General features: G+C 40.4%; 1 protein-coding gene across 1 annotated transcript in view; it reads right to left on the reverse strand.

The window, feature by feature from the left end:
- LOC311034377 (phospholipid-transporting ATPase ABCA1) overlaps positions 1 to 18,654 on the reverse strand; it is a gene marked incomplete at its 5' end in the record, with an annotated part of 244,246 nt that overhangs the window by 60,925 nt on the left and 164,667 nt on the right. Inside the window, 3 exons of the mRNA XM_084042257.1 lie at positions 1,869 to 1,992; positions 14,891 to 15,035; positions 16,395 to 16,510. Of these exons, the coding sequence (XP_083898383.1) occupies positions 1,869 to 1,992; positions 14,891 to 15,035; positions 16,395 to 16,510 (385 nt within the window). The remainder of the gene's footprint in view (positions 1 to 1,868; positions 1,993 to 14,890; positions 15,036 to 16,394; positions 16,511 to 18,654) is intronic.

Consider the following 18,654-nt stretch of genomic DNA (forward strand, 5'->3'; position numbering starts at 1 on the left):
ACCATCACTCACCTTGCGGTCTATATTTAACATTGCAGAGGAAGGCAGAGGAGAGAGAGGCTTGTTGCTGGTCAAAATGTGTCATTTTGTGTCAATGGGCGCTTCTTCATAATGAGATGTGCATAGGGGCTACTTTAATGGAGAGGAATGAGCTTTGAGTGCCTTTTAACCCGTTTAGACCGGGAGAGAATTTCTTTGGCTATTCAAAAACAGCAGATATACAAGCTCGTAGCGCGGCACCGAGTGCCGCGCTACGAGCTTGTAGATCTTCTATTTTTGAAAAAGAGAAAACGTTAAAGTTTGTGCAAATCTTTTGAATATATATAATTTTTTTAAGCAAACATTTTTAACTAAAATCTTTGCCTCTAGGGATTTTACAAATGTCTTCTAAATCCTAAAGGTCATTACACACCGGCGATTATGCGAATATACGCAAAATCGGACTCGGTCCGAATAAATAAAAGACGCTTTTTTGTTCCGCGAAACTGATGTGGAAGCTTGCATTGACTTTATACGGTTTTAAAAAAAACGTATTATTCGCATGCAAAAATCGCCCCCGGTGTGTAAGGACCTTAACAGTTTTTAAAAAAAACTTATGTTGCACTAATATCAGTGGTTCTCAAACTTTTTTCATGTCAAGGAACCCCAAAATGATATGTATTTGCCCGCTAAAATATTTTGTTCCAGGGATCCCCCCAGAAGCTAGTATTGGAGTTTAAAATGTTTGCTTAAAAAATAAAATATATTCAAAGATTTGCACAAAAAAAATCAAGATTTGTGCCATGGAATGTTGTGACAACTACACATTATCATTGCATTATGCAAAAACTAAAATATATTAATTATTTGTCATTTACTATGAGTACAGATCTGTTGATGTTTACACTGCACTTAACACCAGTGATCAACTAGCAGCACTTGAACTTACATTATTAAACAGTAATGGTACTTTTTAGCACTGCTGTGAGAGTGTGGGGGCTCTGACGGTGATAATGGCGGATGGGCAGTTCAAAACACTTTGGTCAAGCTGGGTGTTAAGGAGCAGCATGACCACAAGGGGCTGCTAAGTGGGGCTTTTAGAGTCTTAAGCCCTGACTATGCCTAGTCTACTCCAGCCATGTCATGCAAGAGAGATGTAGACGTGTTACAGCACCTCTGTGACTGTACAGTCTAACATGATGGATTGGCAACAATGTACTCTGTATTTAAAATGACGCGTGGCGTGCACCCCATGGACAGAACCAGTATTGCACAACTGGTGCACGCCACAGTACAATGCTGTACAGTTTCAAAATGCCACTTTCTGCTAATTCTCATTGCTTCACACACACCAATGCCTCTTTTCAAGATAAATATTTCAGAGGACAAATACATCGGCATCCAAAAGGCTGCTTTCGGTTTGCGTTCAAGATTTTAAAGCCAGCGGGCATTTTGGGTAGAAATTAATCCTACATAAAAGTTGTCCAGAACCAAATGTGCAATGCAAAAAATTTAAGCAAACGCAGATTTTTGTGCTTCGGATTATACTTTCTTTCCATCTGTGCTTCACTGGAGAACAGCAACAGACAGGAGTTGAGAAGGCGTAATACGACATGGGCAATGGGATAAGACAGACCAAAACAAAAACACATGCCAAGGAAGATCTAGTTACGTCGGCGTGCCTTGAAACGAGGCGGATTTAACTCAGATCTCAATACCGCAACGATTTGCAACGCATTGCAAAGTATTTTAACAAGACAGCCATTTTAACCTGACAGCCATTGAACAGCGGGGTGGACAAACACAACACATTGTCTGTCCCCCCCCCCTCCTCCCCCCCCCCCGCATTTCTTTCATGTTGTTCCGTGACGGCGGTGGGAGGATCTTACCAAAACTGTCGAACAGCGTGGCCATGGCCTGGTTCTTGGCCATGTCGATGAGCCCTCTTCCCAGACAGAAATGTGGGAAGATTAGCAGCACTTGCTTCACTATGTCATTGATGCGTGTAATGCTCTGTTGAAGGAAACACAGACACGCACACACCCGCACACACACACACACACACACACACACACAAATCAGTGGCTTTGAAAAACCTTCAAAAACAAACAGGACCAACAAATAATGAATTCCATCGTCAAACCTTTGCAGCAACAACAATAACAGAGGGACCAATGCGTGAGCGCGAGTTGGCCTGTGGAGACACAAATCTGTCAGTGTGGGCTTCGGGGGGGGGGGGGGGGGGAATCAGCTGAGCCTGGGCTGGAGGGAGGTAACAGGGGGGCTTGTGGCGCTCTGACGTGGGCAGCGGGGTAATTAACAAACATTCGCCGCTCCCACTTTCATCAGCGGAGGAGGAGCACGCCGCGCACCGTCGTGTGCTGCCAAATGACACGCAAAATCTAGCACCTTGAAGTGTGCTTTTACTGAAGTCAAGCAAGCGTACGGCAACACAGTGTGAAGTGAGAGGATGCACGCACGCACGCACACACACACACACACAAACGGGCAAAGTTCTGCTCAATACAGACATGAATGTTTGCAGTCATAACCAGTGTGAGTAGAGCATTGGTTCTCAAAGTGGGGTCCGGGGACCCCCAGGGGTACTTGAGGGGGTTCCAGGGGGTCCCCAGCTAAATGATGGATAGGAACCAAATGGACCCTTATGGGTCTGTAACTCAGAGAGTGTCCAAATGGAACCAAATGGACCCTAACGGGTCCATTTGGTTCCATTTGGACACTCTCAGAGTTAAATTAACATTGGTTTTACAATATAAATTGGGGTCCCAGAGGTATAAATGCCATTAAATGGGGGTCCGTAGCCTAATGAATGTCAAACTGGGGGTCCTTGAAATTAAAATGGTTGAGAATCACTGGAGTAGAGTACACAAAGGTGTGTAATACTGTTACACACAGTGGTGTAAAGTAACTAAGAACATTTTACTCAAGTACTGTACTTAAGTAACATTTTGAGGTACTTTTACTTTGCTGCAGTTTTTCCAATTGTCTATACTTTTACTTTTACTCCACTACATCTCAGAGGCAAATATTGTACTTTTACTCCACTACAATTATTTGAAAACTTTAGTTACTAGTTACTTTGCAGATATAAATGACATTATAAAACATACATTAACCACATTAGCCCTATTTTATACCTAGGATATTTGAAAATAGACGATCTATAAGCTCACAACAAGCTCAGTTGTGAGCTTGTAGATCTGCTATTTTCAAACATTTTAGTCCTTTTATTTTTGGCACTTTAAGTACATTTTGATACTTTTACTGAAGTACATTTTGAATTCCGGGACGTTTACTGGTAACAGAGAACTTCTACATTGCAGTATTGATACTTTTACTTAAGTAAAACCTATGAGTACTTTTTCCACCGCTGGCTATACAGTATATTACATAAACATACACTACAGATACACAACTGTAAAACATGACGTTACTCCATGTATTCCTCTCTGTTCATAATTCATACATACAGCGCTGTTCTATATGCAGATGGCCGCTCAGAGACACAAATCCATAATGCAGTAGAGACACACGCAACGTCTTGTTTCATGACTGCTTAATCACTCAAGTAAGTGTGATTGTGTTTGGGCACTTCCTGATTTCTCCCCCTTCCTCCCTCTATCCCCGGAGGGCCTCGTCTCTCTTTCTCGTCACCCCAAGGCTACGCGGCTGAATGGCGGCTTGTTAAACCCCACCAGCACTAATTAATTAAAATGAAGACACGATGGAAGAGTCTCTACCACACAGACTAATACCAACCGACACCTTTCATTCACTGTCAGAAGCAAAGGAGTAAGACAATAAGCCATTAAGACCGGGAACGCATCTGTGTCATTTTTAGATTTGAGCTATAAAAAAAAATAGCATTATTTTACACTTTGGGCTATTCAAAAATAGCAGATATACAAGCTCATAGCGCGGCACCGAGTGCCGCGCTACGAGCTTGTAGATCTGCTATTTTTTTTTTAATTGAGAAACTTTGTGCAAATCTTTGAATATATATCGTTTTAAAGCGAACATTTGTAACTAAAATCTTTGCCTCTGGGGGGCCCATGGAACAACATGTTTTGAGATGGGGGTCGGCGGCCAAATACATATCATTTTGGGGGTCCTTGACATGAAAAAGTTTGAGCACCACTGATATAGTAACAGTTAGGATTTAGGAGACAACATTTTTGGCTATTCAAAAATAGCAGATTTGAATCCTAACTCCAAAAAAACAGTTGGATTTAGGAGACATTTTGTAGAATCGGCTTCAGGTCTTAATGGGATAAGAGAAAGGGGGGACCGAAAGAAAGTAGAGTGACAGAATGAGCAAGATGGAGAAAGAGAGAGAGACAGAGAGAACAAGAACAAGAGAGACAGAGAGAGAGGGGGGGGAGAGAGAGAGAAAGAGAGAGAGAGACAGAGGATATAATAATGCCACTTCTTGCTCAGCCGGCATGCCGTTCAAAAGCATGTTCATGCATTATGCATGGCACCTCATCTCAGTGCAGTCTTCAAAGCTCTTGCATACATGGAAAGAAACTATAAATTTATCATTTCCCTTTTTTTGCAAGACCCAGAGCGAAGAGCTGGTCGGGGATGGCGCGGTAGATTTATATAATTTTATTTTTTCTAAAGCTGTATGCCAGAGAGTTATGACTCCTCTCGCTGTCATCAAATTTATTCATAGACACGTGTAATTTACCCTGTGATTTACTAGTTTGAATGACGGTATAAGCCTCATATTGGACGATAGGGACAAATTCCACTGCCATGTAAGCTGTCACGTTTCAGAAATTCCAAGTGCTTGACATAGAGAATTTTGTCAGAAACGTTTGCTGGCCACTTTAAAACATGTCAGTCGGTATAAAGACATGTCGGCATGTTTTTTTTTCTCTCTCTCTAAAATAAAACATAGATTTTATCAGCTGTATGCCAATGTGTTATGCACATGCTTTCTACTATGCTTTACCTCATCCTAATGTTGGATATTGTTCATTTTGTTTTACAAGGGAACAAATTAATGCATTGTTACATTGCAATGCATTACTTGAGCACTCAACCAGCTCAAGAATAATAATAAATAATTGATGAATTAACAGAACACTAAAACATTTTGGAGAGACAAAATGCAACTCCAATTGAGAGAAATTACATTTAAGTGACTGTTGCTCATAAAATAAACACATTAGGACTTCCTGTAGGACACAAAATGAACTCCTGAAAACATACGGCAGGACAAGGATTTTGTCATTTGTATTACAAAGAACTCAGGCATAACTCAGACAGCGCTCAACCGAAGGGCCTCAAACTTGGCGCGTGTGTCCCATATGACCCGGGGGTGTGCAATGCCAAGTGGCAATTTCATGGGACGGTTCCCGAGAACCGAAAAACCAAGTAGGATGTGGGGAAACTTAGTATCAGAATCAGAATCAGGTTTATTGTCACATCACAGGTTTACAAGGTAAAAAAGTGGGTGAAATTAGTTTTTGTACAACACTCCCATCGCAACGTTAAATTCCGTAGAAAGAAGAGTGGGGAGAGAGAAAAGGAAGAGGGGTAGGGGGTTAAGTGGGAAGGAGATCAACAGAGAACAATAGAAGGCCAAAAACAAGTTATCTACATATTTACAAAGTACCTGAGATAAGAGACAAACTAAGGTGCCTGAGCATAGCAGCAATGTATGTATACTGTGCATGATATACTTATAGACGCTAAGGTGCTTAGAGAGAAAAAGAGCGCAATAATAAAAAATCTAAAAAAGTTTGTGCGTTATACATGGGGATTAAGGTGCAGAGGGTCAGTGCGTGTTCACCTAAGGGTGGACTGACCCTGGTATAATCCGCAAGCAGCTCCATGTACTGTATCTGACTGTGACCATAACAGCATTCACCTGGGACAGGCTTAAACATGTGGGCTGTGATATTTCAGGTGCAGTGCTATTGTACATTCCATATATCCAGATGCCAGATTATAGTTTAGAAGAGAGTTTGTCAATTGCCGATGGCATTGAATGTTGTGTGTGAGGTTCAAGGTTATATCTTTGATTTCTTACAGTAATTACTGTGTGACTTTTTGAAATAACGTTTTGATTATTTCTCTATCCTCTCGGCACATCTTTGAGACCCACTGGCAATCTATGTCTCGGATGTCTCCTTGTCGCTTTTATTTACCGTCATCTCCACCGCAAGATTCCTTTGATATTGCCTGGGCTAATTTGCACCTGCTTTTTAGAGGCAGAGAAATTCCAATCCGAAAACGACTCTCGGAAATTGCAAGAGCATCCAGTGGAATACGTAATCAACCACACTTCTAATATTTCCAAGCCATACGCAACGCTCACACTATGTTTCCAGGGTGTTCCCGCTTGATCAATAATATACGTTTCTAGATGCAGAATACATGTGATATGAGGTGCAATGAGTAAGCCTTGCCAAGCCATGTGGCCCATAGGGCAGGAGCCTATCTCCTGTTTCTGTAGTGTGAGGCAGCCTGACCTATAAGTACATTCCCCACTCATAGATATAGAAACCTAGATACCTTCATTGGCCTCTGCAGTTCATTGGAGCGACCTGTATCGCAGTCGCCATTTTAGAGATGGGCAAGCTGCCCCTCAAAAGTGACTACTGGCCAATCACAGCACGTCTTTTTCCAGGACTTGTCAGAATCTATTTGTCCCGCCCCCACCCGCCCTTCTGTGACACGCGCGGAAGCTTCCCGCTTGCCCTGCGGAAGCTGGTGCGCGCCCGAGATACAGACGCCTTATAGAGCCCAAGGAGGCGTCTACCTTTATACGTCTATGCCCCCACTACCAGGGCTGCCAGATCTGCTTATTATAATTTCCCCGCAATATTGCATTTGAAAATAGCCGATCTACAAGCTCACAACGCGTCGCATCGCGACGCGTTGTGAGCTTGTAGATCTGCTATTTTTAAATAGCTGATGTACATGTTAAAGTGCTCACGTGGCCCATAGTTGCTTCTTTTGGGCTGGTTTTCCTAGACCTGGTTGCTTGTTTCTCTCACAGAATCTGGCAACACTGACTGGGTCCCATTTTTATAGTCTTTGGTATATGAACCGGCCGGGGAATTGAACCCCCACCTCCCCAATCTCACACTCTTAACCACAAGGTCACTGAGCTGGTGATATGAGGTGCAAAAGGCCTCGTAAATTTGAGCAAATGTCAGTTTGAACTATTGTAATATCTGCTCCTTGTAGCGATGTATAACATTCAAGAGCTAAAGTATGTGAGAGCAGATGATCAGTGGCCTAAATGGTCAATTTAAATCGCACCGCTTTCTCCGAGGTCCTTTACAATGTGCATTACATTCACACTGCAGAGGAAACCCGGCAAGGTACCAACCTGCTCATAGGCAGTTAGGGGTTAAGAGTCTTGCTCAAGGATTATTCGACATACAAGCCCGTAGGCGCAAAGCAGTGTTTTTCAACCCTTTTCATGTCAAGGTCCATTATTTATTCGCCATTTGAGCCACGGACCACCATTTGATGAGATTTAACCTCTCAGACCCAAGACGTAGAATATTTTGTTGTCGTTGGACAATCCCATGCTGTATTGATGTGGTACCATTAGGAGGGATAACAGGCAAACGTTGATCAAAAATAACAATTCTTTATTTAAGTAATGCAGATGTTTAACAATAATTTAACTCTTGAGAGCGTAAAATTAAACCAAATGGACCCTTACGGGTCCATTTGTTTTAATTTCACGCTCTCAAGAGTTAAAGACCTAAGGCTAAGGGTCCATCTGGTTACCAACTCTCCATCATTTAGCTGGGGACCACCTGGAACCCATTCAAGGACCACTGGTTGAGAACCACCAGAGTAAAGGATCAAACTGGGATCCTTCCAATTCCAAGACGGCCGCTACACACCACCTCCTGAGCCACTGCCGCCACTCTCTCTCAAGCATTATGAGAAATGACGAAAAGACCTCATTGCAAGCTTTCAGATTATGTTAAAAACTATGCATTACTATCTTCATCTACAACATTTAACTGCACTGTGCACACAAATGAGCAACTCTAAATTCATAACTTAACTTATATCTCCTATCAATGTGCCTATACTGTATACTTAAAGGAGTACTTCATGAAGAAAAGTACTTATTTTCGATCAATTATTCACAACATGAAGCCTTGAATACTTGTTGTTTTTATCGCATTCCTGAGCCAATAATTCAATATTTGCTGATGCTGCTATGTGGTAGGAGACCAATGTAAAACAAATAAAATAATAATTTAAACAACTCTCACATTGTAACACTGAGAGGCCTGCTGACGATCCAGGTTCAATGAGAATGTTTTAAACAAAGTTTTGCTCTTGTTAAGATTGGTCTCCTATTAAAGGGGAAATCCACCCATTTTCAATATTTAACTATGTCATTAATATAGCATAAAGGAGTTGTGTGGAAATAAGAAAAAAGTTCCCCCCTTTCTGTGTTGCCTTGAACTGGAGGATTGATTGTGGGTTTAACATTGCAAATTACAACATGATGAGTCATCACGTTGTAATTTGCAATGTTAAACTCACAATCAATCCTCCAGTTCAAGGCAAAAAGAAAAGGGGGGAACTTTTTTCTTATTTCCACACAACTCCTTTATGCTATATTAATGACATAGTTAAATATTGAAAATGGGTGGATTTCCCCTTTAACTTCAATTAGTCAACTATTGGATTATTCAGCTCAGGGATGCGATGAAAACAAAACAAAAAAAACTCCATACATTCAAGGCTTCATGGGGTGTAATTTTTTTGGGTGAAGTATTGGTGAAGTATTCCTTTAAGTATAAATAAGTTAATTCACAGGCAGAACACAGAACTGCAACTAAGGTAGACAGACAATCAAACAAACAAACAAATAAAGGCAATGACCTTGCCTGAATAAGGCCCATCTGTCTTGGAGAAGAATGTGAAGGAATAGAGTCCTAATTCGAGATCAATACACAAAATAACACATCTTCTCTTGGTTCGGGTGTTCATCACAGAGATCTAACAGGTTCTTAGGCAATGATGAAAAGCTTGACAATTTTCTCCCTAACTTTGTGGTACATGCCCATAAATCATTTTCAAATGGTTGTGAAAGGGGGGGGAGACGTCTCTAAGGCTCCTTTTTCTGACCCATATCCCCGCTTGTTCTTATTCCCAGAGCGTTGTCTCTTTTCAAACCACTGGGAATCACAACGAGAGGAGAGAGAGAGAAACGGGGGAAATGTAGCACTGGCATTTACGTACAGTAGCCAGTTTTTCTGGAACTTGGGATGATGCTCAATTTCTTTGGCAACGCATTCATGTTTGATATACTATCCTTCAGCACACTTGTTAATGAGCTGGGTTCCTGGTGCGGTTGTCTCATTAACCCATTGAGACCTGAAGCCGATTCTACATGTCTCCTAAATCTCAACAGTTTTCTGAAAAACGTATGTTTCTATATCAGTGGTGCTCAATCTTTTTCATGTCAAGGACCCCCAAAATTATATGTATTTGGCCGCGGACCCCCATCAAAATATATTGTTCCAGGGACCCCCAGAAGCAAAGATTTGAGTTAAAAATGTTCGCTTTAAAAACATATTATTCAAAGATTTGCACACATTTTCACGATTTTTCAAAAATAGCAGATCTACAAGCTCGTAGCGCGGCACTCGGTGCCGCGCTATGAGCTTGTAGATCTGCTATTTTTGAATAGCCCAAAGTGTAAAATAAAGCGTTTTAGCTCGAATCTAAAAATGACACAGTTCCAGGTCTCAATGGGTTAAGCTTGGCTCAGGGTTAGTGGGCTTGAAACTGAACGCTGAAAGCTATAGGCTTCGCCATCCCAAATGAATTGAAACACCGTACAAAAAAAAAAACTTACGTTAATTGTAATCTAAAGACTGTCAAGTTTGGCTACTGTTATGAGAAACACAGAGTGTCCAGCTATAGTCTTCATTTTTCAAAGCAAAATCAACACCGCTTTTTTTTGCAGTGTACCTTGTTTTTGCTGGAACACACACACACACATGTAATTACACCGACACCATATATCAGTTGAGAACACAACACATTGCCAGCTCCCTATGCACCGGCGCTACTGCTGAACATGCGCACACACGCAGTGGTGGAAAAAGTACTCAAATTCTTTACTTAAGTAAAAGTATCAATACTGCAATATAAAAATACTCTGTTACAAGTAAAACTTCAGAATTAAAAATGTACTTGAGTAAAAGTACAAAAGTATTGGCATCAAAATGTACTTAAAGTACCAAAAGTAAAAGTACTAAATATTTGAAAATAGCAGATCTACAAGCTCACAACGCGTCGCATCGCGACGCGTTGTGAGCTTGTAGATCTGCTATTTTCAAATAGCCTAGGTAGAAAATAGGGCTAAAGTGGTTAATGTATGTTTCATTATATCATAATTTATATCTGAAGAGTAACTAGTAACTAAAGCTTTCAAATAGATGTAGTGGAGTAAAAGTACAATATTTGCCTCAGAGATGTAGTGGATTAGAAGTAAAAGTATTGGAAATTGGAAATACTCAAGTAAAGTACAAATACCTCAAAATCGTACTTAAGTACAGTACTTAAGTAAATGTACTTCGTCACTTTCCACCACTGCGCTGCACGCACGCACACACACTATCTCACACACACACCTCCCACGCCTCTATCCTGGCAGGTCTATATAGGTGCCTGGGGTTTAGTCTGAGTGGCACGCAGTGGAGGTATTGACTCAGACACCGTCTCATGCATACAAGGCAGCCTTGGGATTGGTGGTATATCCACAGGGAGCTGGACACTCCTAAGGGGGAAGGAAGGGGGGGGGCAAAAAAATCCTCACGAGCCTACTGCTCGTCTCCAGATAAAACTGGGACATCTCTCTACGTTGCCGCTCTGCTGTTTTCTCACACCCGCAATTTTATTTTTTCCCCCCTCCTCTCCCCTTCTCCCCTTCTGACTTCTTTGGAGAAATGGTGCCGCTGTGCCCGTCGGGGCTCTGGTTTCATTCCGCGCTTGAAAATGTATAACGGAACAAAGTTGGAGGTTCGCTCTGAATCGTCTCTGTTTAACCCATTAAGACCGGGAAATAATCTATGTATTTTTTTGATTTCTTTGGCTATTCAAAAATAGCAGATCTACAAGCTCATAGCGCGGCACCGAGTGCCGCGCTATGAGCTTGTAGATCTGCTATTTTTAGAAAAGAATCGTGAAAATGTGTGCAAATCTTTAAATACATATAGGCCTACATTTTTAACTCATATCTTTGCTTCTGGGGGGTCCCTGGAACAACGTATTTTGAGATGGGGGTCCGCGGTCAAATACATATAATTTTGGGGGTCCTTGACATGAAAAAAAGTTTGAAAACCACTGATATTATGGCAACATAAGTTTTTTCAAAAAAGTGTTAGGATTTAGAAGACATTTGTAGAATCCCCCCAGAAGCAAAGATTTGAGTTAAAAATGTTGGCTTTAAAAATATATATATTCAAAGATTTGCACAAACTTTCACGATGAAAAATGAAAAATAGCAGATATACAAGCTCATAGCGCGGCACTCGGTGCCGCGCTATGAGCTTGTAGATCTGCTATTTTTGAAAAGCCCAAAGAAATCTAAAAATGACACGCAGACGCGTTCCCGGTTTGAATGGGTTAACTGCTGTTAACTGCGCGGGAGTCTGGAGAGATGATATGAGAAAGAAGTCGGTAAACTGGCGCGACTCAATTGAGCTTTTCAGACGTGCGACCTACAGACTGCCTGGGCTAGACAAGGGCACAGCTGAACAGCCAGAATCCTGAGGGTTAAAAGAAAACCATTTTCAACCTTAATCTAAATCCCATATTCTGAGGAGAGGACACAGAATGCATGGGCATTGACGTGAAACAACACGCTTGACGTCATGGTTTCACACAACGACAATATTTCAGATACATACATTAAAGACGGGAAGAAGGGTATTTTTTTGCCACACAATATTATTGATGTCCTCACATCAGAAGTTTCTCTTTAATTTAAGCCTAAAGGTCCTTACATACCGGCGAATATAGCGAATATACGCAAAATTCGGACTCGTTCCGAATAATTAAAAGACGCTTTTTCGCTTCGCTTTTTCGCTCCATGTACGGAGCCATTGACTTTATAAGGTTTTAAAAAAAAAACGTATTATTCGCACGAAAAAATCGCCCCGTGTGTAAGGACCTTAAGAGTATATAAGATGAGTTTGCGCCTTATTGCAGGAGGTGGAAAAGGTACTCAAATTCTTTACTTAAGTAAAAGTACCAATACTGCAATACAGAAATACTCTGTTACAAGTAAAAGTCCAGAAAATTTATTGGCATCAAAATGTACTTAAAGTACCAAAAGTAAAAGTACAAAAATATTTGAAAATAGCAGATCTTCAAACTCACAACGCTTCGCGATGCGACGCATTGTGAGCTTGTAGCTTGTGTATAAAATAGAGCTAAAATGGTTAATGTATGTTTCATAATATAATAATTGATATCTACAAAATAACTAGTAACTAAAGTGTTCAAATAAATGTAGTGGAGTAAAAGTACAATATTTGTCTCTGAGATGTAGTGGAGTAGAAGTAAAAGTATTGGAAATTGGAAATACAGTAAAGTACAAATACCTCACAATTGTACTTAAGTACAGTACTTAAGTAAATGTACTTAGTTACTTTCCACCACTGCGGCAGTGCAGCAGTCAGCTTAGAAACAGACCTGGTGGGCTTTGGGATCATCAGCAATGCGATCATGCATGGGCGGGTCGGTGGGTGGGTTTTGACCCCTTGCCTGTCGTGTTTCAAACGACTCTGAAGGAAACAGGTCAACTCTTATAACACCTTCCCCTCATGTCTTAATTGACACATGAAGCCCTCACAGGAAGGTACTTTTAGTGCAGCCTAGCATGTTGTCCATTAATAAATTACCAGTGGCATACCGTTTTCTTCATGAATAAAACAGTCCTTTAGGAACACCTTTGATCAATTCAGAAGGAAAGAAAGAGAGAAAGAAAGGCAGTCTCGATAAACAGTATGTATGTGTTTTATGTGATTTTTGTACGCTATGTACAGTACATGTTTATAATACAAAAATTGCTAAATAAAGTATTATTTTTTTTAAAGGCGAGAGAAAGAGCGGCCAGGTTTATGAAAACAAGCCCAAAAGAAGCGACAGGCCGGGGTCATTGACATGAAAATGTTTGAGAGAAACTGGTTTAAACAATATTAGGAAGCAAGTCCAAATAAGCAACTACACTTCAGAAACAACCCCAAAAAAACACGACCCGCAACTACCAATATGTACAAGCGACTGTATAGAAAAACAAGTCCAAAATCGCTTAATCACAATTACTGACAATGTAATACCCCCCCCCCCCACTTCCAAACTCGTGTTTTATTTTGTTCATTTATTTTAGTCTTTTTGTCCCTCAAGGCCCTCAACCCCTGCTTAAAGCTGAGCACTTTCTGAAACATGGATGAATAGAAGGTTCTCTGAAACAAATCTGATTCCAGATACCAGATTCGTTTAACCTCTTAAGGATTTTTCAAAGGCGTTATTAAGTAAGCAATGAAGGATAACACACAAAAACAACAAGCCATCGAGGCGTTTTGTGTACTTGCTGTACTGTTTGGAACTTGTTAATAACTTGTTAGGTTTCGATCAATCAAAAATTCCGGAGGCACAACTTTCACCTACTGTGGCAGCGCAATTTCAAAGCAACATGAGAAAATAACACCTTTGAATAAATCCTTAAGAGGGTAAAAGAATCTGGTATCTGGAATCTGATAAAAACGAAATGAAGTAGTTCCATGTGTGGGCGCATGCACCACCCACCCACACACTGCATGTCGGAGTTGAGCTGGGAATAAACTGAGGGTTTGTCAAGAGTCAGTCTAAATCATAAAACAATAATGTGTAAAGACATTGGAGACGTCCTCACTGTCTCGTGCATTCTCTGAAATTTGTCTTGTAGATTCTGCCATGTTCTGTTTAGATAAATAAACAAAATAAATGCTTGTTTTAAATGCTTCATTTCACAGTAAAAAATGTGCCATATGCTTTTTTTGTGGTTAATATATGATTTATGGTTTTGATATAGCCTAATAAAGCATGAATGTACTGTAATTGATGATCTTTTGTACTTTGTTGCAGTTAGGCAATCTCCATGTAGAATTCGGCTTTTGAGTGCTGCAGTGATACGCTGTATTCGGTTTGGAAAACCCAGCAGCACAGCACTAATTGGCTACCTTTCTTCACTGACTGCGATGGTGACATACTGCGCCCTGGGACTAAAAAGACAGCACTACACCGCTGGTTAGGATTCGAGGGTTAGGGCTTGATCAGTCATGCTATGGTTACTCCATTAAGACCTGGAACACATCTCTGTGTCACTTTTTTATTTGAGCTAAAAAAAACATTATTTTACACTTTGGCTATTCAAAAATAGCCTATTTTTGAAAAATCTTGAAAATGTGTGCAAATCTTTGAATATATTGTTTTAAAGCGAACATTTTTAACTCAAATCTTTACTTCTGGGGGGTCCCTGGAACAACATATTTTGAGATGGGGGTACGCGGCCAAATACATATCATTTTGGGGGTCCTTGACATGAAAAAGATTGAGCACCACTGATATAGAAACATACGTTTTTTCAGAAAACCGTTAGGATTTTTGGAGACATGTAGAATTGGCTTCAGGTCTTAATGGGGTAAAGGTGTGTATGTGGGTGTGTGCGCGCGCACGTGTGCATGTGTTCCCGCTGTCTCTCTGTGAGGGGGAGCACTTGCTATAAGTCTACGCATAATAATATCTGCAAGTGCCTGGCCACCTGCGTGCCAGACGTTTTGTCTGTCCAATCCAAGAATGTTATAATTGTGTCAGTTACTGTGTCCTCGTGTCAACCTACGTCGTCATCAAACAGCTCCATGACGAAGGTGGCCACGCTGCCGTTGATGCCGATGAAGATGTTGATGCAGGTCAGCACCACGTAGGCCGTGCTGGGCACGCTGAAGAAGAACGACGCCGGGTACATCATCGGTGTAATGGACCACCTGCAAGCAACGATTGGACTGGTCACATTATACAATTAACGCATTAAGACCTGGAACGCAATCTGTGTCACTTTTTGATTTGAGCTGAAAAAGCATTATTTTACACTTTTGGCTATTCAAAAATAGCAGATCTACAAGCTCGTAGCGCGGCACCGAGTGCCGCGCTACGAGCTTGTAGATCTGCTATTTTTGAAAAAGCGTGAAAATGTGTGCAAATCTTTGAATATATATGTTGTTTTAAAGCGAACATTTTTAACTCAAATCTTTGCTTCTTGGGGGTCCCTGGAACAACATATTTTGAGATGGCGGTCAGCGGCCAAACACATTGGGGGTCCTTGAAATTAAAAAGTTTGAGCACCACTGATATAGAAACATACGTTTTTTTTCAGAATACTGTTGGGATTTAGGAGACATTTGTAGAATCGGCTTAGTCAACTAGTCAATTCTGGGCACGTCATAATAGGCAAACAGCTGATCTACAAGCTCACAAAGAGGGCAAAAATATTTTGTGTGGGAGGGGGCCAGAGGGACCACCCGGTCAGTTAAGTATAGGGTTTAAGTAGTTATGGGCTAATGTTCACCTGAAGTACAATGTTGCTGCAGGTGCTTGGGAATCAAAAGGGATTCATCATAAAGTAAAATGTGAAACAAAAATAATGCAGGACTCCCCACAAAACATCATCTCTCAGTGTGAATATTAATTTGCTCTTAACTGACTGTTAAAGCAGAAAAGTACAACTGAAATGCAGTATGGTAAGTCAGAAAGAAACTTCTGACCCGACCGGCAGGTTGCAATTTTTTTATGTGATGACATAATGCAGGAGTTCTGTCTTTGAATGGATGTGTGAGAGTGTGTGTGTGTGTGTGAGTGTGAGTGTGAGTGTGTGTGTGTGTGTGTGTGTGTGTGTGTGTGTGAGGGAGTGAGTGGGGTGGTGGCGTGTTGTCTATGAAAGGAAATTAATTATTACTGAATAGCAATTTATGTGTGAGAGTATTATGTGAAAATAATTGTAGAAAGATAGCAATTCTCTTTTTAATAAGACATTTTAATTTAGGCGTAATTATAAGACGGCAAAAGTACACCACCGTATTAGTAACTACAATTTTTCTTTTTAATTTAATCAAACGTTAATTTGCGACAGAACAAATATGAAAGTTTTATGGAATAGTTGCTTGTTTCTCAATGGTCCCTTCATTTTCTGCAGCATATTTCAAGGAGTGTGAAGACAACTGACGAGTCGAAACTAGGAAAAAGCTCACAGCGCATCGCATCATGACACATTGTGAGCTTGTAGATATGCTATTGAAATACATTGGGTTAACTCGGTGCTGCATATTATATGTCATGAAATGACTTACCCATACAGGATGAGTAGCAGAATCAAAGCTGGCAGGTTGGGAGGAGAGACGTAGGCTTTTTGTTGGAAACAGAGGAAAATCACGATCACAATCAAACACGGGACGATGTAGTTACACTGCCAGGGAAAAAAAAAAACAGAAACAAAACACTTTTGAGGCGCTGAAAGTAGAGGTCAGTGCCAGTGCAATGGACAATTAATACATTTCTATACTCAGCATTACTGACAAGACAAATAAATGACCATCGGCTCTGCCTCTGCCCATTCTTTTTATCATCCTTTTTTCAAACAAATGTAAATGACATGTCATTATGAAATCAATGGATGACTTTTTAATTAACATCCATATATCCCTCTTTTAATTTCCAATTATTTCAATTAACAACCAAGCAATCCAATCCTCCTCTGTCTGAGGCAAATTGCCTGCCCTGTGACACCCTATAACGAACGACTGAACAATGGTTCTGTCATTTTGAAGCTACTAGTTGACTGATAAGTTATGGGAAAAAATAAAGAGCTCGTGATGTAGTGGTGCCCATGATTCAAAACAAAAGTAATAAAATAAAAAAACACTACAATGGTAAAAAAAAAAAAAAAAGTTGTAGATTTAAGGCATTCTAAGTTGGTATTTTATTGAGCGCTGTTGAATCGACATTATGTTTGCTCATCCTCACTCCCTTTGACTGCAAAGCCCTCCAGTGTCTACATCACATTAACTTACTGCAGGAAAAAAAAATGATAATAATAGACTTTATATAGCTGTCACAGATAACACAGTGAAAATGATCCCGCTGAAATATTGGAATTTATCTTTCTGTCCCATTCAAACATATTCCTTCAACAATATGTCTTTCCATCCATAGAGCATTGTGTGGTTGGAGGATATGGTAATGCGGACAGCTCCAGGCTAAAACCTTTCCACTGCCTGCATAATAACATTTCTCTTCTTACTCAAGTCAGTATTTGTCTGCCATAATGCTTGAGCTGCCCAGACGCCAATCCCCTTCCACAGTTTCATGATAAACTGTTTACTCTCATTTGGCCTTAACCCATTAAGACCGGGAAAGCAGATCTGTCATTTTAGATTTTACCCACTTTAACCATTATCTTATACTTTGGCTATTCAACAATAGCGCGAGTGTCGTGCTATGAGCTTGTAGATCTTTTTTTTATTTTTTTTTAATCATGAGCATTTGTGCAAATCTTTGAATATATATATTTTTAAAGCGGACATTTGTAACTCAAATCTTTGCTTCTGGGGGATTCTACAAATGTCTTCTAAATCCTAACAGTTTTTTTGAAAAAACGTATGTTTCTATAATCAGTGGTTCTCAAACGTTTTCATGTCAAGGACCACCCGAAATGTATATGTATTTGGCCACGGACCCCCCATCTCAAAATATTTTGTTCCAGGGACCCCCAGAAGCACAGATTGGAGTCAAAAATGTTAAAACCAAGATTTTTTAAAACAATAGCAGATATACAAGCTCATAGCGCGGCACTCGGTGCCGCGCTATGAGCTTGTATATCTGCTATTGTTTAATAGCCAAAGAAATCTTAAAATGACACAGATGCGTTCCTGGTCTAAATGGATTAAGGCAACTGCCAATGTCCCACCACTTCACTTGCCCGTTTGTCGCTAGTAAGCTTGTTGAGCATAACCAATGGCAGCGGCCGGTGTCGATAATTGTGTGTCAGCCAATAACATCTACTTAAGTACCCGGTTTCCCAAAAGGCAGCGCCCGATGTGCATTTTGCACCATTAATGGAGCTGAATTATTCTTTCCATACAGCCCAAGCTGTAAATAAATATCTCCCAGAGAGTTCAAGATTAATTTACTTAAAAGAAAAGAAAACCAGGGCAAAAGTGACCAGAGTTGTGCAAGTTACTGAAAATGTTGTTACAGTTACTGGTTATTGCCCTCAAAAGGTAACTGAATTAATTGAGCAGTTACTGCATTATAAAAGTATTTAGTTAATAGGGGAAGTTACTTTTGTATCACTTTTTTTGCTTCAATATTAACCCATTAAGACCGGGAACGCGTCATTTTTAGATTTATTTGGCTATTCAAAAATAGCAGATATACAAGCTCATAGCGCGGCACCGAGTGCCGCGCTATGAGCTTGTAGATCTGCTATTTTTGAAAAATTGTGAAAATGTGTGCAAATCTTTGAATACCTATATTTTTTTAAGCGTTAGGATTTAGAAAAAAAAAAACGTTAATGGGTTAATGTACACATTATTTTAGTGGTCCTGTGGC

The sequence above is a fragment of the Gymnoscopelus microlampas genome (assembly GCF_963454915.1).
Source record: "Gymnoscopelus microlampas genome assembly, chromosome: 19".
NCBI lineage: Eukaryota > Metazoa > Chordata > Actinopteri > Myctophiformes > Myctophidae > Gymnoscopelus > Gymnoscopelus microlampas.